This window comes from Candoia aspera, chromosome 2, assembly GCF_035149785.1.
Source record: "Candoia aspera isolate rCanAsp1 chromosome 2, rCanAsp1.hap2, whole genome shotgun sequence".
NCBI classification, from domain to species: Eukaryota; Metazoa; Chordata; class Lepidosauria; order Squamata; family Boidae; genus Candoia; species Candoia aspera.
In genome coordinates, this window is record NC_086154.1 from 107,087,953 (window position 1) to 107,105,893 (window position 17,941).

General features: G+C 48.4%; 1 protein-coding gene across 2 annotated transcripts in view; it reads right to left on the bottom strand.

The window, feature by feature from the left end:
* The window catches only part of MGAT5B (alpha-1,6-mannosylglycoprotein 6-beta-N-acetylglucosaminyltransferase B), a 264,796-nt gene that overhangs the window by 101,930 nt on the left and 144,925 nt on the right, over positions 1-17,941 (bottom strand). For both annotated transcript variants that reach the window (XM_063296514.1, XM_063296515.1), the window contains exon 5: positions 2,270-2,343. In XM_063296514.1, the coding sequence (XP_063152584.1) occupies positions 2,270-2,343 (74 nt within the window). The remainder of the gene's footprint in view (positions 1-2,269; positions 2,344-17,941) is intronic.

Below are 17,941 nucleotides of genomic sequence, written 5' to 3' on the forward strand. Positions count from 1 at the left end.
AACAATCAAAAGCCAGCAGCAGGTGAGTAAGTTGACTGCTTATCTCACAAATGATAATTTAGCCCAAGTGAAGAGAAATCTGGGGAAAATTTGAGAAACGACATGGCTGCAGAAGCCAATTTCCATTCTCCCTTGTGGCCAAATCAACACTGCATAACAGGCCTCAAGCCCAGGAATCAGATGAAGGTGGTGGTCCCATAGCAGATCTGCCAGGGCTATTGTAGCCAAGCAGATAGCTGTCCCCCATCAGCAACACCTCAAGCTTTCTCTCCCATGTGCCATGGATTGTCCAGATAGCCAGTCTTTTTCTGTTCTCCCAGGGAAAACATTTCATGCTGGACACACCTGGGACCAGCTTCAGCCTGCCTCTGCAGTAAGCTGCCTACGAGATGAAGGCTCTGCTGAAGAGTCTTCAGCAAATGGTAAGTGGGGCATCTTCCCACCACAGTAAGCATGCAGTGTGGATAAGCCCATCAGTGAGACAGCCTTAGGTTTTATCAGTGTTTACTTCCCTTATTCTGATATCACCAAAAAGCAGCCTGAAGGTGTGCAAAATGTGTTACTTTGAAGGGAAGTCAGAGGATTGCGGTAACCAGGCATCAGCAATGGGGATCAGCAATGGGGACAGCCAATTTCATGCCAGTATAGTTTTCTGCCAACTCAAGGATAGGTGGTGTAGAGCAGTAAGACTCAGTAGTAATGAAGGTCCTATAACTTTGCAGCATTAGAAATATATATATAAAATAGGATGGTTGGATGGGATCCAGAGTTGTGCTCCATTGAGTTATTCTGGTGCTGGGGAAGGTAGTGAAATGGCAACAGTTGTTCATAACTCTCACAGCACCATCTGCTCTCTGAAAAACCACCCCAGATTTGCATGAATAGGATAAAAATCAGCTCTCCACTCCTTTCTTCATGTAGGAAGCATCTTCCAGATTCCAATTCTTTATTCAGCTTTTTAATTTACCAATAACATGCCTGTTTCCTACCATACTTACCATCTTTATTTTCAGGAATTGTTACTGACTTCAAATGAGCACCTTCCTTAACTTAAAGAAATAATTATTTCCTTGTGTTTTTCCTGGCCATGCTCAAGGTAGCCAAAGGAAGACTTCAGGAGTGATTAAAAGTGATAAAGGTGATAATAAAGGGGGAATCTTGAGTGGGAAGAGCTGGGCAACTAACTCAGGTAGCAAAATAACTCTGGGGAGGCAGCACCAGTTGCAGCTGAAATGTATTGAATTGGAAGCTTCCTGGTCACACATCATTTTTAAAGGTTTTACTTTGTCATATCACACAACTAAGCATCTTTCACTTACTCAAGAATATCTCAGGAATACTGAGATAGTACAAGGAGTCTACTGGCTCTATCCTGGCTCAAGCATATGCCAGATAAATAAAACAATATATACTTATTTGGAGTGGACCACAGTTCTTTGACAGGATAATTATTTGTGGGTATTATACACAACCATGCATATCACATCAATACACTATTCTAAGGTGCATTTTCATATGATCTGGCTGATTTTATATACTGAACAATAAAATGCAGAAGACTTGTACCACAAATGTCCAGTTTTGCTCTGTCCCTTCTACCCTTTCTTTGTGCACCACAATTGAAATCCTGAATTTATTGGCCACAATTTTCTGTTAAGTATAAATCAGGAAACTATAGTTACTTTGATTAAAAGAAGCCTGCACCTTAAACTGACCTCAGACCCATGGTTTCAGTCTGAGAACTGGCAGTCACAGTTTCACAGTTCTAATGTCATGGGAAACCATGTTTAATTAAACCCAGAAAGTTTTCAACCATGGGATGCTGGGAAGAGAGGCAGAAAGGGGGACAGCAAGGAAGGAGTGTGCAAGGTTAAATCTACAAGTAACTGAGTAAATAAACAGAGAGACAAACCTGAGTTGGACCCCTGACTCCTATTAATCTCATACAGTTAAATTATAGCCCTGACCAGGATTATCTCCTTGTCACTAGTTTTATTTCTAGAACTTAGGATGCAGTGCCCTTGCATTTCAATACAGCAAGAGGGGTTCTAGGTTACCTAACCATCCTTTACACTTCACAGCGTTGCTTCTAACTCGAGGGAAACAGCTTGAGGCCGGATGAGATTGGTCGTTTGCTATTTTGCTTGCTAGAAAAGGGTTACCTCCACCTCAAAAGGTTTCCGTTGTTGTTTTTAACTGTCATTCAATAAGAGAGTGGATCTTCTCCTTGATCCCAATCAGAATATGATTTTGAATCTTGCATACTCACCTCCACTTTTCCAGAGCAGTCTGGGTACCTGGGATCTCTGGGCACTTCACACTGGTCCCGTCGGCCCTCTATGGCTGTAGGAAAGAGGGAGGTGGGTTAGTTCCAAACTTGGAAGATGGTATAATCTGTGGTTTCCTAACACTGTTTTACATTACTGAAACAACCAAACCACCCTAACCTTTGAAGCAGCTTGGGTTCCCCCACATTGAACATAGATTATTTGCCAAGGGGAAGAAGAAGTAGGAAGGGAAGCAAAATATGTTTAGTTTGCATTTTAATGTAAGCAAACCAGATTCAAACTTCTTGAACTCATATGGATAGTGAGTTTATTGATTGATTGACTTGGTATTCTCCAAATATCACTATGCAATTTTCCAATTTAAAAAATGTACAGAAATACACACACATATATAAATTTCAGCTCCAGACTCTGCTCCAGACTCTGTACTCAGAATAGCACAAGACTATTCTTTTAGTCAGAAAATCAGAAGACGCTTAATCCTTGGGAGAAGAGCAATGGCCAATCTCGATAAAATAATTAAGAGCAGAGACATCACACTGACAACAAAGGTCCGCATAGTTAAAGCAATGGTGTTCCCCGTAGTAACATATGGCTGCAAGAGCTGGACCATACGGAAGGCTGAGAGAAGGAAGATCGATGCTTTTGAACTGTGGTGTTGGAGGAAAATTCTGAGAGTGCCTTGGACTGCAAGAAGATCAAACCAGTCCATACTCCAGGAAATAAAGCCAGACTGCTCACTTGAGGGAATGATATTAAAGGCAAAACTGAAATACTTTGGCCACATAATGAGAAGACAGGACACCCTGGAGAAGATGCTGATGCTAGGGAGAGTGGAAGGCAAAAGGAAGAGGGGCCGACCAAGGGCAAGGTGGATGGATGATATTCTAGAGGTGACGGACTCGTCCCTGGGGGAGCCAGGGGTGTTGACGACTGACAGGAAGCTCTGGCGTGGGCTGGTCCATGAAGTCACGAAGAGTCGGAAGCGACTAAATGAATAAACAACAACAACAATTCTTTTAGGTATGATTTTCTCCCTATTGTTAGGAGCCTTGATTTTTCTTGTTAATATACTGTATGCTTCATTATGAAGAGCCCCTTTTTTCAAGAGTGAATTAGATGGTTCCCAATCTCTGGTTTTTCCCCACATTTTAACCAAATAATCATAGTTTATCCAAAAACTCCAGTCCCATCTGGTGGCCATGTCATAAAACTCAACTGATCTGGAAGATGATTTACTATAGGATGCAACAAGTCTTACGTGTTGAATTTTCTTTTCTACCAGTTATTCTTCTGTTCAGTATTACTAAACTGTATATACTGTATCTACAAAATAGACTTATATATACTAAACTCCTGCTGGGATACTTTATGCTTTTTACTGGAAACCACTTCTAATTCCTTCATTAGAGAACAACAGGTGAAACTATGGGAGCATGCAGCAATCTCCAAAATAACTTCATACATCAAAAAACAAGTCTAATATTAGTTTTAATTTAATTTGGAAACCATTTATGGAGTACAATTCTGTGCATGGCTTGTTGCCACATCCAAGCTTTGGCTTCTCTTAAAATAAGGGTTTTAAACTCTTTAATTATGATTGTTTATTTTATTTATATAGATAGCTAATCTAAAATTTGGCATTAATAACAGTTAAATATAACAGTTTTGAAAGTGACAAAGTGTTACATCATCATGCAAGTCTCTTTGTATTTGTTTTAAACCAAGTTGATACATAAGGGTAAAAGTGAGATGCCTCTTCTAATGAGATATTTTGAATTTTCTTCTAATTATATCTTACACTACTTTGGAAATTTTTCTGTATAATATCTGTTTTTGTAATTTCTATGTCTCTTTCTTTTCCTTTCATTATCTACATCTGTCTGTCTGTCTGTCTATCTATCTATCATTTCCCAGTCCCAACCTCCTGGCTTTGACAAATTCAGAAATTTGTGTAGCATCTGCACCATCCCCTTATGACAGAGTTTAGGGCTAAAGAATACTGAAGCTGTTAAACCTTTGGTTTTATTAGATAAGATTTGGTTCAGGCCTCATAACTAAGTTTAAGTAGAGAGACCACATGTATGACATTCTCTCCATCCAGGTAACTCTATGCTTAATGGAAAGAACTTAATTCACAATACAGAAATCACTGTGATTCACATGACATGTTCCACCTTGAACTGTACAATTCCCCAAATCTTTAAAAACCTGCTTCCTCTCATTGTCCAGAACTTTCATGAAGCTTAAGAAGGCAGTAGAAAGAACTTCTTTAAAAAAAAATCTGTGCTATCTTTTAAACTCCAGTGAAGCCTAAATGGAGGTATAGCAAGTCTCATAGCTTCTCTTTATTCAACTACTTAAACAACACAGCAGATTAATGGTTGGCCCAAATTTCATTTCTAGCAATTGGCCATCCTTGGAGATTGTGCCTACTGGACTGTACATTTCTAACAGCATCTTTAAAAACCCTTCAACATATAGACATGTGCAAATGACAGCAGAAAATTATGCTAGCAATCAATTAACTTCCAGGCCATCAAAGATACAAATAATAGCTACAGGCACAGAAATCTTCTGGAGAACATAAAATGTAAACAAATGCTATTTCTTTGAGCTATGCTCCAATGTGCTATACACAGCTGAATGGAGACCTTGCTCATACTTGTCTTACCCAGAGAGTCATTCAGCTCTCGCCACAATCACACCATGATTGCAATTCCTTGGTTTCTGACCAAAGACCACAACAACTCCAGAATAGCTAGGTTTCTTGGTCCAATGTAACCAATTCCATTTTGGTAGTCAAACACAGGAGAAATCTTCCCAAGCCTGATAATCTCCCACTAAACCATCAACTTTATGGGCACCCTTTGTGGAGGCAAGCAAACAGGAGAACAGCAAGGAGCAGAGTCAGGAGACTCCAGGGAATGGCATCAGTCCCAACCAGGACATGCACTTCCACAGTGACCCACTGAAGTGGATCCATGATGCTAGTTGTGCAGCTAGACATACTGGAGTACATCTGCCTGTCCCCCCACAGCACACTCTTAGCACTGCCCAGCAAGCTCCACATCCATTATTCATACAGGAGAAAGCCGGCGAGGCCTTTATCAACTATTTATAATGTGCTCCATTTGTTTTCATGAACAGTTTTCTGAAACCTATGCAATTATTCATGTCCCTAATGTTAAATAAGGTCATTGCTACTCAGTTTCATTAAGAACCCTATCTGCAGATTAAAAACTGATGTTAAAACAGATATTAAAACAGCCACAGGCTCTAGTTTATTGGCTTCTTTGCATCTCTCTTGTCTGGGGAGAGATGGGAGCCACAGCCATTTGGAACCACTGGTGGGCAAAGAACGTTGAGGGAAATTGTCAATATTTAATATTTGAGGGTCACCACATGATAGCTTGGTTAGACAGGCAGTCATAAAGTGCTCTCACATCTGCCACATTAATCATCATAATGAAATCCATTGGCAATTTCAAAGATTAAGTCTTTGATTCAGGAAGGCAAAGGCTTCATTTCCAAGTCTAGATGATAAAAAGAGTCTTTGAAAAACAGAAAAAAAGGAAGAAGAATGTTCAACTATCAGGGTGTGAATGAAACCCTAATTTGGGACCAGTACTATAGCAATAGTGGGAGGACCAAAGTAGACAGTACTAGAAGGGAGACTTTTCTCTACAGCACCAAACAGCTGAGTATTAAGGCAGCAGACACTTTGGGGTCAGTTGTACTAAAAGTTGTAATAGTTACAGTTTATCCATTTGGGTTTCTTCTATAAACCAGAGAGTGTCATGCACTGCCTACCGCCGAGTAAAGCACAGACACTGGTTCAGTTGAAGCAGGCTCTGTTTTATTCATCGCGTAGTGCCAGTTGTAGAAAAAAGCTGAGAGTGACAGGAGCGCGCCGGTGCGGGGTTTAAATACCCCGCGCCGGTCAGCGCCCCCTCACTCAGGGTTACGTCATCCCCCCTTTGTCCAACATGCTGTCTTGCCGGTAGGTGAGGGGTTGCGAGGCCCCGCTGGCGCTCCGGGATCGCCCATCATCGGTTTCCCTATTCATCCGGTGATTGCTGTCAGCTGGGCGATCTCCGTTGTGCTAGCGCTAACAGCTTGGGTGTGCCTCGCGATCTGCTTAGCCTTTGTATCTTCTTCTTTCTTCTTTGTGAGCTGATGGCTGCTTATCTTGAGCCCCTTCCCCTGCTTCCTCGTTATTGTCATGTGTGCCATTGCGCTGATGTCTTCAGCTCAACGGCACTCATGACATACTGCCCCCTGTCCGAATAGTGCCCCCCCCCGGCTTTCCGGTTTTTTACCAGGAGAGCTGTCAAAATGGTTTTGTTTTTTTTTGAATTTCCCGCCGGAGTGTTTTTCGCCCCTCCCTTTGTTCCGCCCTCTACCTTGTGTCCATCTAGGGTGTGTTCCCAGTGCGCATGCCCCGATCACACCCTGGGCGTGCGCATGCTCCGGCCACACCCTGCTTGTTTGGCTCAGTTCGATGAGGAGAGAGGCGTGGCTGGTTGGCTGCTTATCAGCTCCAGGTAGGGCCCTTATTTTTATTCCAAGTGCGTCGCCTTTGTTATGTGTGCTCCTGGGCGTTGCCCCCAGGTATGCACTGTTGACTTGATTGCCACTCCCCCGTGGGCCCGGGGCGGGGGGAGGGTGCTGGCGACCGCTTGTCACTCCCTCGTGGGCCCGGGGGGGGGGGGTGAGTCCCGGGGGGGGGAGGTCCACCCAAGTCGCGGGCTTGGGGGGGCCCTTTCCCTTGGGGCACGGTAGGCGGGGGGGGCCCGCGGGGGAGGGGGTATGCAGGTGCCGGTTTGCTTGTCTCGCCTTAGGCTTGTCGGGGTATGCCCGGTGAAAAGCCCGGGTCAGGTCAGGCGCTTTAACGTTGTGCGCCGCCACCCATTCTGGGTGGGGGAAGAGTTTCCACCTGACCAAATAGTGTAAAGTTCCCTGTTGCCTGCGGGAGTCGAGTATGTCCCTTACTTCGAAGTGATGTTGGCCGTCGATCATCACCGGTGAGGGCAGTGGCGTGCTTGGGTGCCATCGAGAGGTAGTTGCAGGTTTCAGGAGGCTGGTGTGGAATACCGGGTGGAGTCTCCGTAGGTTGTGTGGCAGGTCCAGGCATATTGCCACCGGGTTCACTATCTGTGTGACTCGGAACGGCCCGATGTACGTAGGCCCCAGTTTTTTCGAGGGTTGGGGTGACTTTAGGAATTTGGTGGATAGGTAGACCATATCCCCAGCCTGGAACGTCGGTTGTTGGCGCCGGTGCTTGTCGGCCTGCTCTTTGTAGGCCGCCTGTGCTTCCTTCAGCGCTGCCGTGATTATTGGCCACGATTCCACAATCTTCCGTCCCCAGTCACTAGCGTCCACCTGGGGTCCCGGGGGTTGTGGTAGCTCCGGTATGGGGACGAAGTCGCGCCCCGAGACTACTTCGAACGGAGTTTTCCCCGAGCTCGTGTGGACGGCGTTGTTGTATGCGACTTCGGCGAACGGGAGCAGTTCGACCCAGTCGTCTTGGTGGTAGTTGGTGTATGAGCGCATGAATTGTTCTAGGATGGCATTGAGGACCTCTGTGGCTCCGTCCGTCTGGGGGTGCCAGGCAGTGGATAGGGCCTGTTGGGTCCCCGTCAGCTTTAGGAAGGCCCGCCAGAATTTAGAAGTGAATTGTGTGCCCCTGTCGGTCACCACACGTGCGGGACATCCGTGTAACCTGTACACGTGTATGAGGAAGAGTTTGGCTAGTTGTTGTGCAGACGGGACCGATGTGCAGGGGATGAAGTGGGCCTGTTTCGAAAAGTAGTCTTTCACCACCCAAATGGCCGTTTTCTTCTGGCTGGGTGGGAGGTCCACTATAAAATCCATGGAGATTTCCTCCCATGGGCAGGAGGGTTCCGCCACCTGTTGTAAAAGTCCCGAGGGCTTGCCTGGTGCCCGTTTGGCTCTGGCGCACATTGGGCAGGACGCTACGTAGGCTTTCACGTCCCGTCTTAGCGCGGGCCACCAGAATTGACGCCTTGTTAGGTGCAGGGTCTTAAGGAACCCAAAGTGTCCCGCTTGCTTGGTGTCGTGGGATCTATGCAAGATCGCTTGGCGTTGCGAGTCCGGGACATAGATTCTGCCTTCCCCCCATGCCAGGTCCTGTGCCATCGTTACCTTGTCAGGGTTTGCTAGGAACCAGGGGTCGGTTTTGATGGCGGCGGTGAGGTCCGTGCGTATCCCCCCTGGTAGTTGCGGTTGGCGTTGTCTGGTCACTGGTTGCCCCGCCGTCGGTTGCGCCGTAGAGTTGTGCTGCCTCCGAGCGCCGCTCCGGGTGGTCACAGCCATCCCCAGTTGGGAAGCGGATAGGACCGTCCCAATCGTGTCTGGGGCGGGCTCTTCGTCTTGGGGCAGTCGGGAAAGGGCGTCAGCCAGGAAGTTCTTTTTACTCGGCATGAACTTCAGCTGAAAGTTGAAGCGGCTGAAGAATTGGGCCCATCGGACCTGTTTTGGGCTGAGGCGTCTGGGCGTTCGGAGGGCCTCAAGGTTCCGGTGGTCGGTCCAGACCTCAAATGGTTGGGCGGCTCCTTCGAGTAGGTGTCTCCATGTTTCCAGTGCCGATTTTACCGCGAAGGCTTCCTTCTCCCAGACGTGCCATCGCCTTTCTGTCTCGGAGAATTTCCTCGACTGGTAGGCGCATGGTTTCAGGAGTCCTGTGGGGTCCTTTTGGAGTAGGATGGCCCCCAGGGAGAAGTCTGAGGCGTCGGCTTGGACCACGAATGGCCGTTCTGGGTCCGGGTGCGCGAGGATTGGCTCTGTGGTGAACAGCGCTTTCAGCTTATTGAATGCGGTCTGGCACGCGGGAGTCTAATTCAATACTGTGCCCGGGTTCTTGGCGCGTCGGGTGTCCCCCACCCCTTTGGTTTTGAGGAGGTCCGTTAGGGGGAGGGCTATCTCCGCGAACCCCCGGGCGAATGACCTGTAAAAATTCGCGAAGCCGAGGAAGCTCTGGAGTTGGCATCTGTTGCGGGGGCGTTCCCAGTTCACCACCGCCTCGACTTTTGCGGGGTCCATTTCTATGCCATCTCCGGAGATTCGGTACCCCAGGTAGTCTAGGCGCGCTTTATGGAATTCGCACTTTGCGGGTTTGGCATAGAGCTGCGCCCTTCTTAGCTTATCGAGGACTTGTCTGACTAGGGTCACATGTTCCTCGTGCGTTTTAGTGTAGATAAGGACGTCGTCTATGTAGACGAGGACCCCTTTGAAAAGGTGTTCATGCAGGACCTCATTGATGAGCTGCATAAACACCCCCGGGGCCCCCGCGAGTCCGAACGGCAGCACTTTGTACTGGAAGGCGCCTAGGGGGCAGTTGAACGCAGTCTTCCATTCGTCCCCCTCCCTGATTCGGATGCGGTAGTACGCCTCGCGAAGGTCCAGCTTGGAGAAGACCTTGCCCGTGGACAGGTGGGCGAGCATATCTTTTACCAGGGGTAAGGGGTATTTATTGGACAGGGAAGCCGCGTTTAGGCCCCGGTAGTCGGTGCAGAGCCGTAGGGTGCCGTCTTTCTTCTCCCGGAATAAGACGGGGGCTCCGACCGGTGAGCATGCTGGCTCTATGAATCCCCTCTCTAGGTTTTTATCGATGAACTCCCGGAGGGTTGCCATCTCCTTCGGGGTCATCGAGTAGATCTTCGGTCTAGGTAAGGGGACGTCGGGCAGCAGGTCAATCCGACAGTCCGTCTTGCGGTGGGGGGGTAGTTGATCAGCTTCTGCCTCTCCGAAGACCTCGGAGAAGTCAGCGTATTGTTCCGGTAGGTCTGCTGTGGTAGCTGTGTTGTCCTGTGTAGCCGCCTCTGCTCGTCCCACAGTGGGGTTGGTTCTGCCCGCCGGAACTGGCGCCCGGTACTCGCCGTCGCCGAATAGGAAGGTGCGGGTCTCCCAGTCGATGCGCGGGTTGTTTGTTGCGAGCCATGGCATTCCCAAGACTGCGATGGGTCGTCCGATGTGGGTGACTATGAACGATGTGCGTTCGGTGTGGGTGCCCATTTGCAGGGTGACCGGCTCGGTCTGCATCGTGGCTGGTTTCCCTCCCACTGTTGAGCCGTCCAGCTGGTGGAATGCCAGCGGCGTGGGGAGGGGGGAGCAGCGGAGGTCGAGTTTGGCGACTAAGTCGGGGTGGATCAGGTTTTTCGAGCACCCCAAGTCCACTAGTGCCGTGGCCGTGGTGACTCCGTTGCCGGCAGAGAGTTTGATTGCCGCCATTATAACGGAGCTTTCGCCGTTCTGTCGAGGTGGTTCGTGCTGCTGTCCCACCGCCTGCCTCGCAACGCAGGCGGGGAGCGTTTCCCGCCGGCTGGTCTGGGTCTACGGCGTCCTCTCCCCCCCAGTAGGTGTCCCAGCCTTCGTCTGGTGTCGCTGTGGCTCCGGTCATTCGGCGGTGGGGGGGCGGCGGCGGGTTAGGTGGTTTGAGGCTAGTTTTCGGGGTGGGTTTGGGCGCACTAGCCGGCGGTCGGTTGGCGAAGCAATCTGCCGTCTTGTGCCCCAGTTTTCCACACCTCCCGCAGGGCCCGCGATTAAATTTCTTCCTTGGGTATGTGGGACCGGCCATCCCCATGTGTGGCGTGGGTACCTTTGGGCAGGTGTTGGTCGTGTCTTCCGTCGTTGCCATGAGGAAGGTGCGGTGCGCGTGTTCTGCTTTCCCCGTGAGGTGGATCCAACCGTGTAGAGTCTCTGGGTCGTCCCGGTAGAGGGCCCATTGGAGTACGTCGCGGTTGAGCCCCCTTTTGAACATTTCGAGCAGGGTGGTCTCGGACCAGTCGTTGATCTTCCCTGCGAGGGCTTTGAACTCGAGGGCGTAGTCCGGGACAGTGCGTGCGCCCTGTTTGAGTCTTTGGAGTGCGCTTTTCGCCCTCACTTTGGCTAGTGGGTCCTCAAAGTAGTTCTTCATCTCGGTGATGAAGGCGTGGAAGTTGGCGAGGGCGGGGGAGCTGGACTCGTACAGTTGGACGTACCAGTCCGCCACCCGGTCTTGTAGTTTGATCGCCACGGCTGCGATCTTGTCCGCTTCGGAGTCATAGGAGTGTCCGTGCCTCCCCATGAACTCCCTGGCGTTCGTAATGAAGAACGACAGTTTCGCGGGGTTCCCATCAAAGAAGATGGGGAAGTCCTTTGGGGCCCGGGCGTTTTGTGAGCCCCCTCCTCTCACTTCCTGGCCTGTGGCGTCGTCCGCCTGGGCCGTTTGTTGATCATCATCTGGCCCGTGGGAGTGCGACGCCCCGCTCGGGGTGTGGACCTGTGCGGGGACGTCGTTGGGCGGCGCAGGGGACATCAACGATTGAAGCATGGTCCGGAGTTCCCTCAGTTGGGTCTCCATGGCCGCGAGTCTAGCTTGTGCATCCCCGTCCGCGATCCGCGCCGCCGCTGGGGCCGGTTCCATCGGTGTATCGGCAGGGGTGGGTCGCCGGTGGGGTTCGGGCACTCCCGTCCGTTGGTCCGCTTCCTCCGCCATCGGCTGGGTTGCTTCTTCGTCCTCCCCCGTGCTTACCGCCGTTGGGCTGCCACTCCACGCCCGTGGCTGGGGTACGATGTGGGGCGAGGGGTTCTCCGCTGGTCTCGAGAGGTATGTTGCTCCCTCCCGTGGCCGGGCTGCCTCCGTCGCCATCTCCCCCTGGGGTTGGAGCTGAGGCTCGGGTTGGGCCGGGTGGGTGTCCATGGCTCCGGGAGTCTGCGGTGCCTCTGGCCTCGATCGGTCTTCCTCTGCTTCTTGCCGTGCGGCTCGCCCCCCTTGTCCGCGTCGCGCCGGCCTCATCGTTCCTGGTCTTCTCGCCGTCTACTCCTCCCGCGGCTCGTTGTCGTCCGGTGGGGCTCGGCGAGGCTGAGTTTGTGACTCTCAGCTTTATGTCATGCACTGCCTACCGCCGAGTAAAGCACAGACACTGGTTCAGTTGAAGCAGGCTCTGTTTTATTCATCGCGTAGTGCCAGTTGTAGAAAAAAGCTGAGAGTGACAGGAGCGCGCCGGTGCGGGGTTTAAATACCCCGCGCCGGTCAGCGCCCCCTCACTCAGGGTTACGTCATCCCCCCTTTGTCCAACATGCTGTCTTGCCGGTAGGTGAGGGGTTGCGAGGCCCCGCTGGCGCTCCGGGATCGCCCATCATCGGTTTCCTTATTCATCCGGTGATTGCTGTCAGCTGGGCGATCTCCGTTGCGCTAGCGCTAACAGCTTGGGTGTGCCTCGCGATCCGCTTAGCCTTTGTATCTTCTTCTTTCTTCTTTGTGAGCTGATGGCTGCTTATCTTGAGCCCCTTCCCCTGCTTCCTCGTTATTGTCATGTGTGCCATTGCGCTGATGTCTTCAGCTCAACGGCACTCATGACAGAGAGCCAGTTTGGTCTAGTGGTTAAGGCTCCAGGCTAGAAACCGGGAGACTGAGAGTTCTAGTCCTGCCTGAGGCATGAAAGCCAGCTGGGTGACCTTGGGCCAGTCCCTCTCTCTCAGTCCAACTCACCTCACAGGGTGGCTGTTGTGGGGAAAATAGGAGAAAGAAGGAGTATTAGGTATGTTTGCTGCCTTGAGTTATTTATAAAAACAATAAAGGTGGGATAAAAATAAATAAATAAATACCCCAACATCTTCAGCAGAAAATATTACATGATATCCAGAAAAGGACAAGCCTTATTATATGTTAAATAATGACCAAATGTTAAGAGGGAGGGAGGGAGGGAGGGAGGGCAAATATTTTACAGTTGAATTTCAAATGTAAAAAAGCAAGGCACTCAGATGAATTGTAAAGTCTTGAAGCACAGCTTGCACAGCAGGGAATACTAAGATATAATTAATAATAGGTCAGTGTTACAAATATTGCCACTCAGGCCCAGGCTGGGGAACTTTTTCCAGGATGACGTTCCCCCATTGCAAGGGATACATACTTGGCAATGTTTGGGGAGTCAAAGCAGCCATTTCTAGTTTGGCAGCCCAGCAGATTTTCATCCTGGCAATATAGAAGCTAATAGAATTAGTGGAACATTCTAGTGTGCTACCCGCTTAGGACCACCCAGGTCTTTGCCCCACAGGGGAGGAAGGCGAGATAAGCACATAAGAACATAAGTGGTGCCCTGCTGGAACAGACCATTGGCTCATCTAGTCCAGCAGTCTGTTCTCATAGTGGCCAACTGACTGTGCATGGAAGCTCATTAGTCTCCCAGCAGATGTCTTCAGTGGCAGTCACACTACTATCAAGGAGATTACAGTAAGGAAGTTTAAACAATGCCTTAGGGGACAGTGGACCGGTTGGATTGGGATTCATTTCCTTAAGGTTCTCTATGCTTCCTTTGCCTTTCTGAAGGGGCAAAGTGTCAAAGGGAAAAGATGGGGCTCAGGTAATGTTTTAAAAAAACAAATTTGAAAGATCTGGTAGGCTGGATCCAACATCTAAGCTAGCAGCTCTCTGGTATTGGTGTAATCCCAACAAAGCAAAGCACCAATAATTGTATTTATTTATGTTTTTATTTTATATGACCGCCCATGTTCACTGAATAACTCTGGGTGACTAACAAGCATAAAAAGGAGAACATACCTATAAACAAGATGGGGTGGGGGTGGGGGAAACACAACAAAAGACACCAGGTAAAAAAATCTCAATCAATTAAGATAAAATCACAAAGTGGACTGCATTAACCTCCTGGCCTTAAAGCCTGAGGGAAGGGCCAGGTTTTTAAGGTCTGCCAAAAGACCAACAAGGTCAGGACTGACTGAACTTCAGGAGGGAAGTTGTTCCACAGGACAGGCACTGCAACAGTTAGGTCCCAGAAGATTACACTGTTTTGCAGAGGGGGATTGAGGCATGTGCACCCTGACAGATCTGGTAAGACAGGCAAAAACCATTAGAGACAGGCATCCTGCCTAATGCCATGTAGTGGTTTATAGGCAATAACCAGCACCTTGAATTGCACCCAGCATCTTCAGGGGCCCCTGGACCTCTTCCACACTCCCCAACAGCAACTGGAACCAGTTTTGGAAGAAGGAGAACCACTGAAGAACATTACCTCCCACTCCCAATCCACTAAAGGATATCATTGCTGATAGTATTGAAAATCAAGAAGGGCCAGGAGAGAGACCACAAGCCAGAAACCCCACTGTCAGAGGTCATCCACAGTGCTTGTTTTGGTACTATAACCTGGGCTGAATCAAGGCTGAAAAGGCTCCAGAAAATCCATTTCCTCTTCAAAATAGGGAAGGTTGGAGATCAGATTGAAGTCATCCAGAACCATTGGCTCCAGCAATGGCTTCCTGAGGAGAGGGAACCCATTGCTGGCTTCTTTCAAAGCAGGCAGCACCATCTCCTCCCACAAAGAGGCATTTATTACAACCAGGATCCAGTGACAGCCTCCCAGGAAGCCTTTACCAACCAGGAGGTAATCGACCAAAACACAGGTGGCAGGACTCAAAGTCCCACAGACCCCATCCATTTCCTCAAAACCAACAGGCTCAAAGTCTCCCAAGGTAATCGAGCAAGCCTGCGCTTCGGCCAATTCCATAGGGACCAGCACAACCACAGTCCAACTCTGAGCAATTTTGAGTGACATTATCCAACAGATACTGAACATAATCCTTACAACAACTCTGCAGAGACTGTCATGTTCTCTCCCTGCATAGGAGAGTCACCTGAAACAAGACCACTGGCTGGCTATCTGCAGACATAATAGTAGTACAGAAATAAACGTATTTGTCTGCTTTTATCACAACATAATTACTAATAAAGTTTCTTTACCTGTGCCCAATCATATTTGTTCTTTGTCTTGCTTGAGGCATCTCTTGCCACTTCATCTCCCAGAGTGCCACACAGGTAGGATCCAGTCCATGGCTGCCATTGCATACTCATTTTATGCAGCAACTAAAGCTTTGGTTGAACCATGTACCAGAGCTTCAGGGATTACCCCAAGTTCCCTCTGGAACCCCACCAAGTCCATCATGTGCCTAGGGTAGACAAATTGGTCCTCTCTCCGTGCAGCAAGGGGAGCTACAGAGAACACCAAGTCTAATAGGGAGTGATCTGTCCATTACAAGCGACTGATGACTACATCTCCCAAATCCAGATCATGTTGCTAGTGCCCCAAGACAAAGACTATATGATATGACACACACACTATGAAATGAGCTATCAATAATCTGCCTCAGGTCCATGATTGCTATGAACTCCTGAGCCAGCTCATATTCTTGGTCTAAAGAAGGCAAATTGAAGTCCCTCAGAGCTTTAAGTCTAAGGAATTCTACCACCTGCTTCACCACAGCATCAAGCAGCTCAGGTAGAGAAGCAGCCACATGGCATGGAGGCTGGTATCCTTGCAGCATCCTCATCTGATCTCTAAGGCCCAACTTCACAAATAGAGTCTCACATCCAACCATCTCTGAAGCAGCACCTCTGAAAGCCCCACAATCTCTTGGCCACACCCCTCCCCCTTCCCCAGGATTGTGTTGATGCCACACCTGAAACCCTGGTGGGCACATTTTTGAGGGGTGTCCTCTCACCTCTTGCCCAACTAGGTTTTGGTAATGCATACCAGGGCAGCCCTCTCATCCATGATTAAATCAGTGAATATTAATGCACTATCAGTAAGAACCCACAAAACTTCCTTTATGAGGTAAAGAGAGACATTGGCTGAATTTATATTGTACATGATACTAAGCCATGAATAAACCCATGGTTTATTGAATAAACTTCAGTTGATGGGTTCAAATATAATACTAACCGACAATGGCTAAATTTATATATTGTATCTAAGTACATGCATGCACACACACATACAAACCACATTATATCTTAGTGTGATATGGGAGTCCAGACATGGTCAGTGAAGTTGTTCAGACATCAGTGAAAACTAAAATGTGTGGGAAAGCACACATTTTCCCCTCAAGGCATAAGCACATCACTTCTCTCTTGAAGGCTGGATTATTCTAGAGGCTGCCAAGATGTTATTCATTGCACGTGCAGGATTTTGTAAAGACTGTTTGCAAAAATTCATTTTATCAGAAAGATGTTAAAGGACATACAGTAATCCCCAGACAGAACATCAGCTCCCTCCCTGTTGAATTTCTATCTCATAGTTAAGGCCTTTCTCTTTCAGAGGACTTCTGGGGATAAAGTAGAAGGATGATGCTACCCCTGAGGGTGTTGATGGATTGGGTGGGATTGTGATTAGTTTTGATTATACTTGTTTTTTTATATATATATTGCTTTTAGTCTAATTTATTGTAACAGGAACTTGTAAACCACTCAGCATCTTTGGATTATAGCAGTTCAGAAGCCTAATAAACAATAAGAAAATAATAAATAAGCACACCACAGAAAGGCTGCCCTGGATGTAGATAGCACTTGTTTTAACACCAATTAATAGCCATAGTTCTGTGGATAGAGGGCCCAAATGCTGCTAGTCCCAAGCTTGACAACCCATAGCTTGATACTGAAGCCTGTTAAGACTTCTATGACAATTGCCCACTTTGGCTCCCGTGGCAAAACAAGAAAGGCAGAGCAGCTAACGTAGATAGTGTTGACTGGCTTAGAATGAGAGTTGACCTGGAAGAGGAGAACAGCAGAGGCATGGGCTATGGGGAGAAGGAACAACAATAGAAAGAAAGTTGATTAGTCCGCGTCGGATTTAAGGCATGTGTTTTAATGGTTCTGTTGGAGATAATTTTCTTTAGTGGCTTGGTAGGAAACAAACAGAATGACTGTGGCATAATTTCCCCAGGATTATGCCTTTTAGCATATTCATCCACCAGAAGGAGATGATACACACAGCAAGGAATGCTGAAGAAAGAAGTAGGACGAAGGTGTCCTCAGGATATACTGTACATCTGTTGCCAAGGGGACGTGCTCCCTCCCTCCTTCCCTTCCACCGTGTTGCTGCTGCTGACTTAGGAATTGCTTGGCAGTTCTAACGGTGAGAATTACAGCTCAGGAGATTTGACACTCCACCTATCAACGGCTTTGCAGACAGTAACCCTTCAATCCCCAGCTGAGTCAAATGAGGCCAACATTAAAAGGTTCTTCTCTTCTTTATGCCAAACAGAACTGAATGTGCAAATGTCCGTGGTGTAATTTCTACAGTGAAATCAAGTGGAAGGAAGATACCATTATGAATGTTCTTTTCACTAATACCTGCACATTCCTATCTTTCAAGTCAAAGCATCAATGATGCGCCTGGGCAAATCCAGCAGAAATCTCAGCTGCTGATGCAGCTATTGGTGAAAGCAAGGGTCTGGGCTGCACAAAGACGCATCGGATAGCGACATCGAATGTTCAAGGAATGAGCCAGGGTAAATTGGGTATCATTAAATGGGAGATGGCCAGGTTGCAAATCGACCTCCTTGGTGTCAGTGAGCTACACTGGATAGACAACGGCTACTTCCAGTCTGAGGAATTCACTATTACTCAGGACATGATACCAGGAAAACAAATGGAGTGGCATTTATCACAAGCAAGAAATTCGTCCAAGCAGTGCAAAGCTTCTCAATGGTTAATGTTTGCATTATGACCATCCGAATTTGTGCCAAGCCCCTCAAAATAACAGGTGTCTAAGCCCAGGCCCCAACAACTGATGCAACGAAGCTTGAAATAGAGGGTTTCTGTGCCAGCATCGAAAAAACTCTGAAGCAAGTACCCAAAA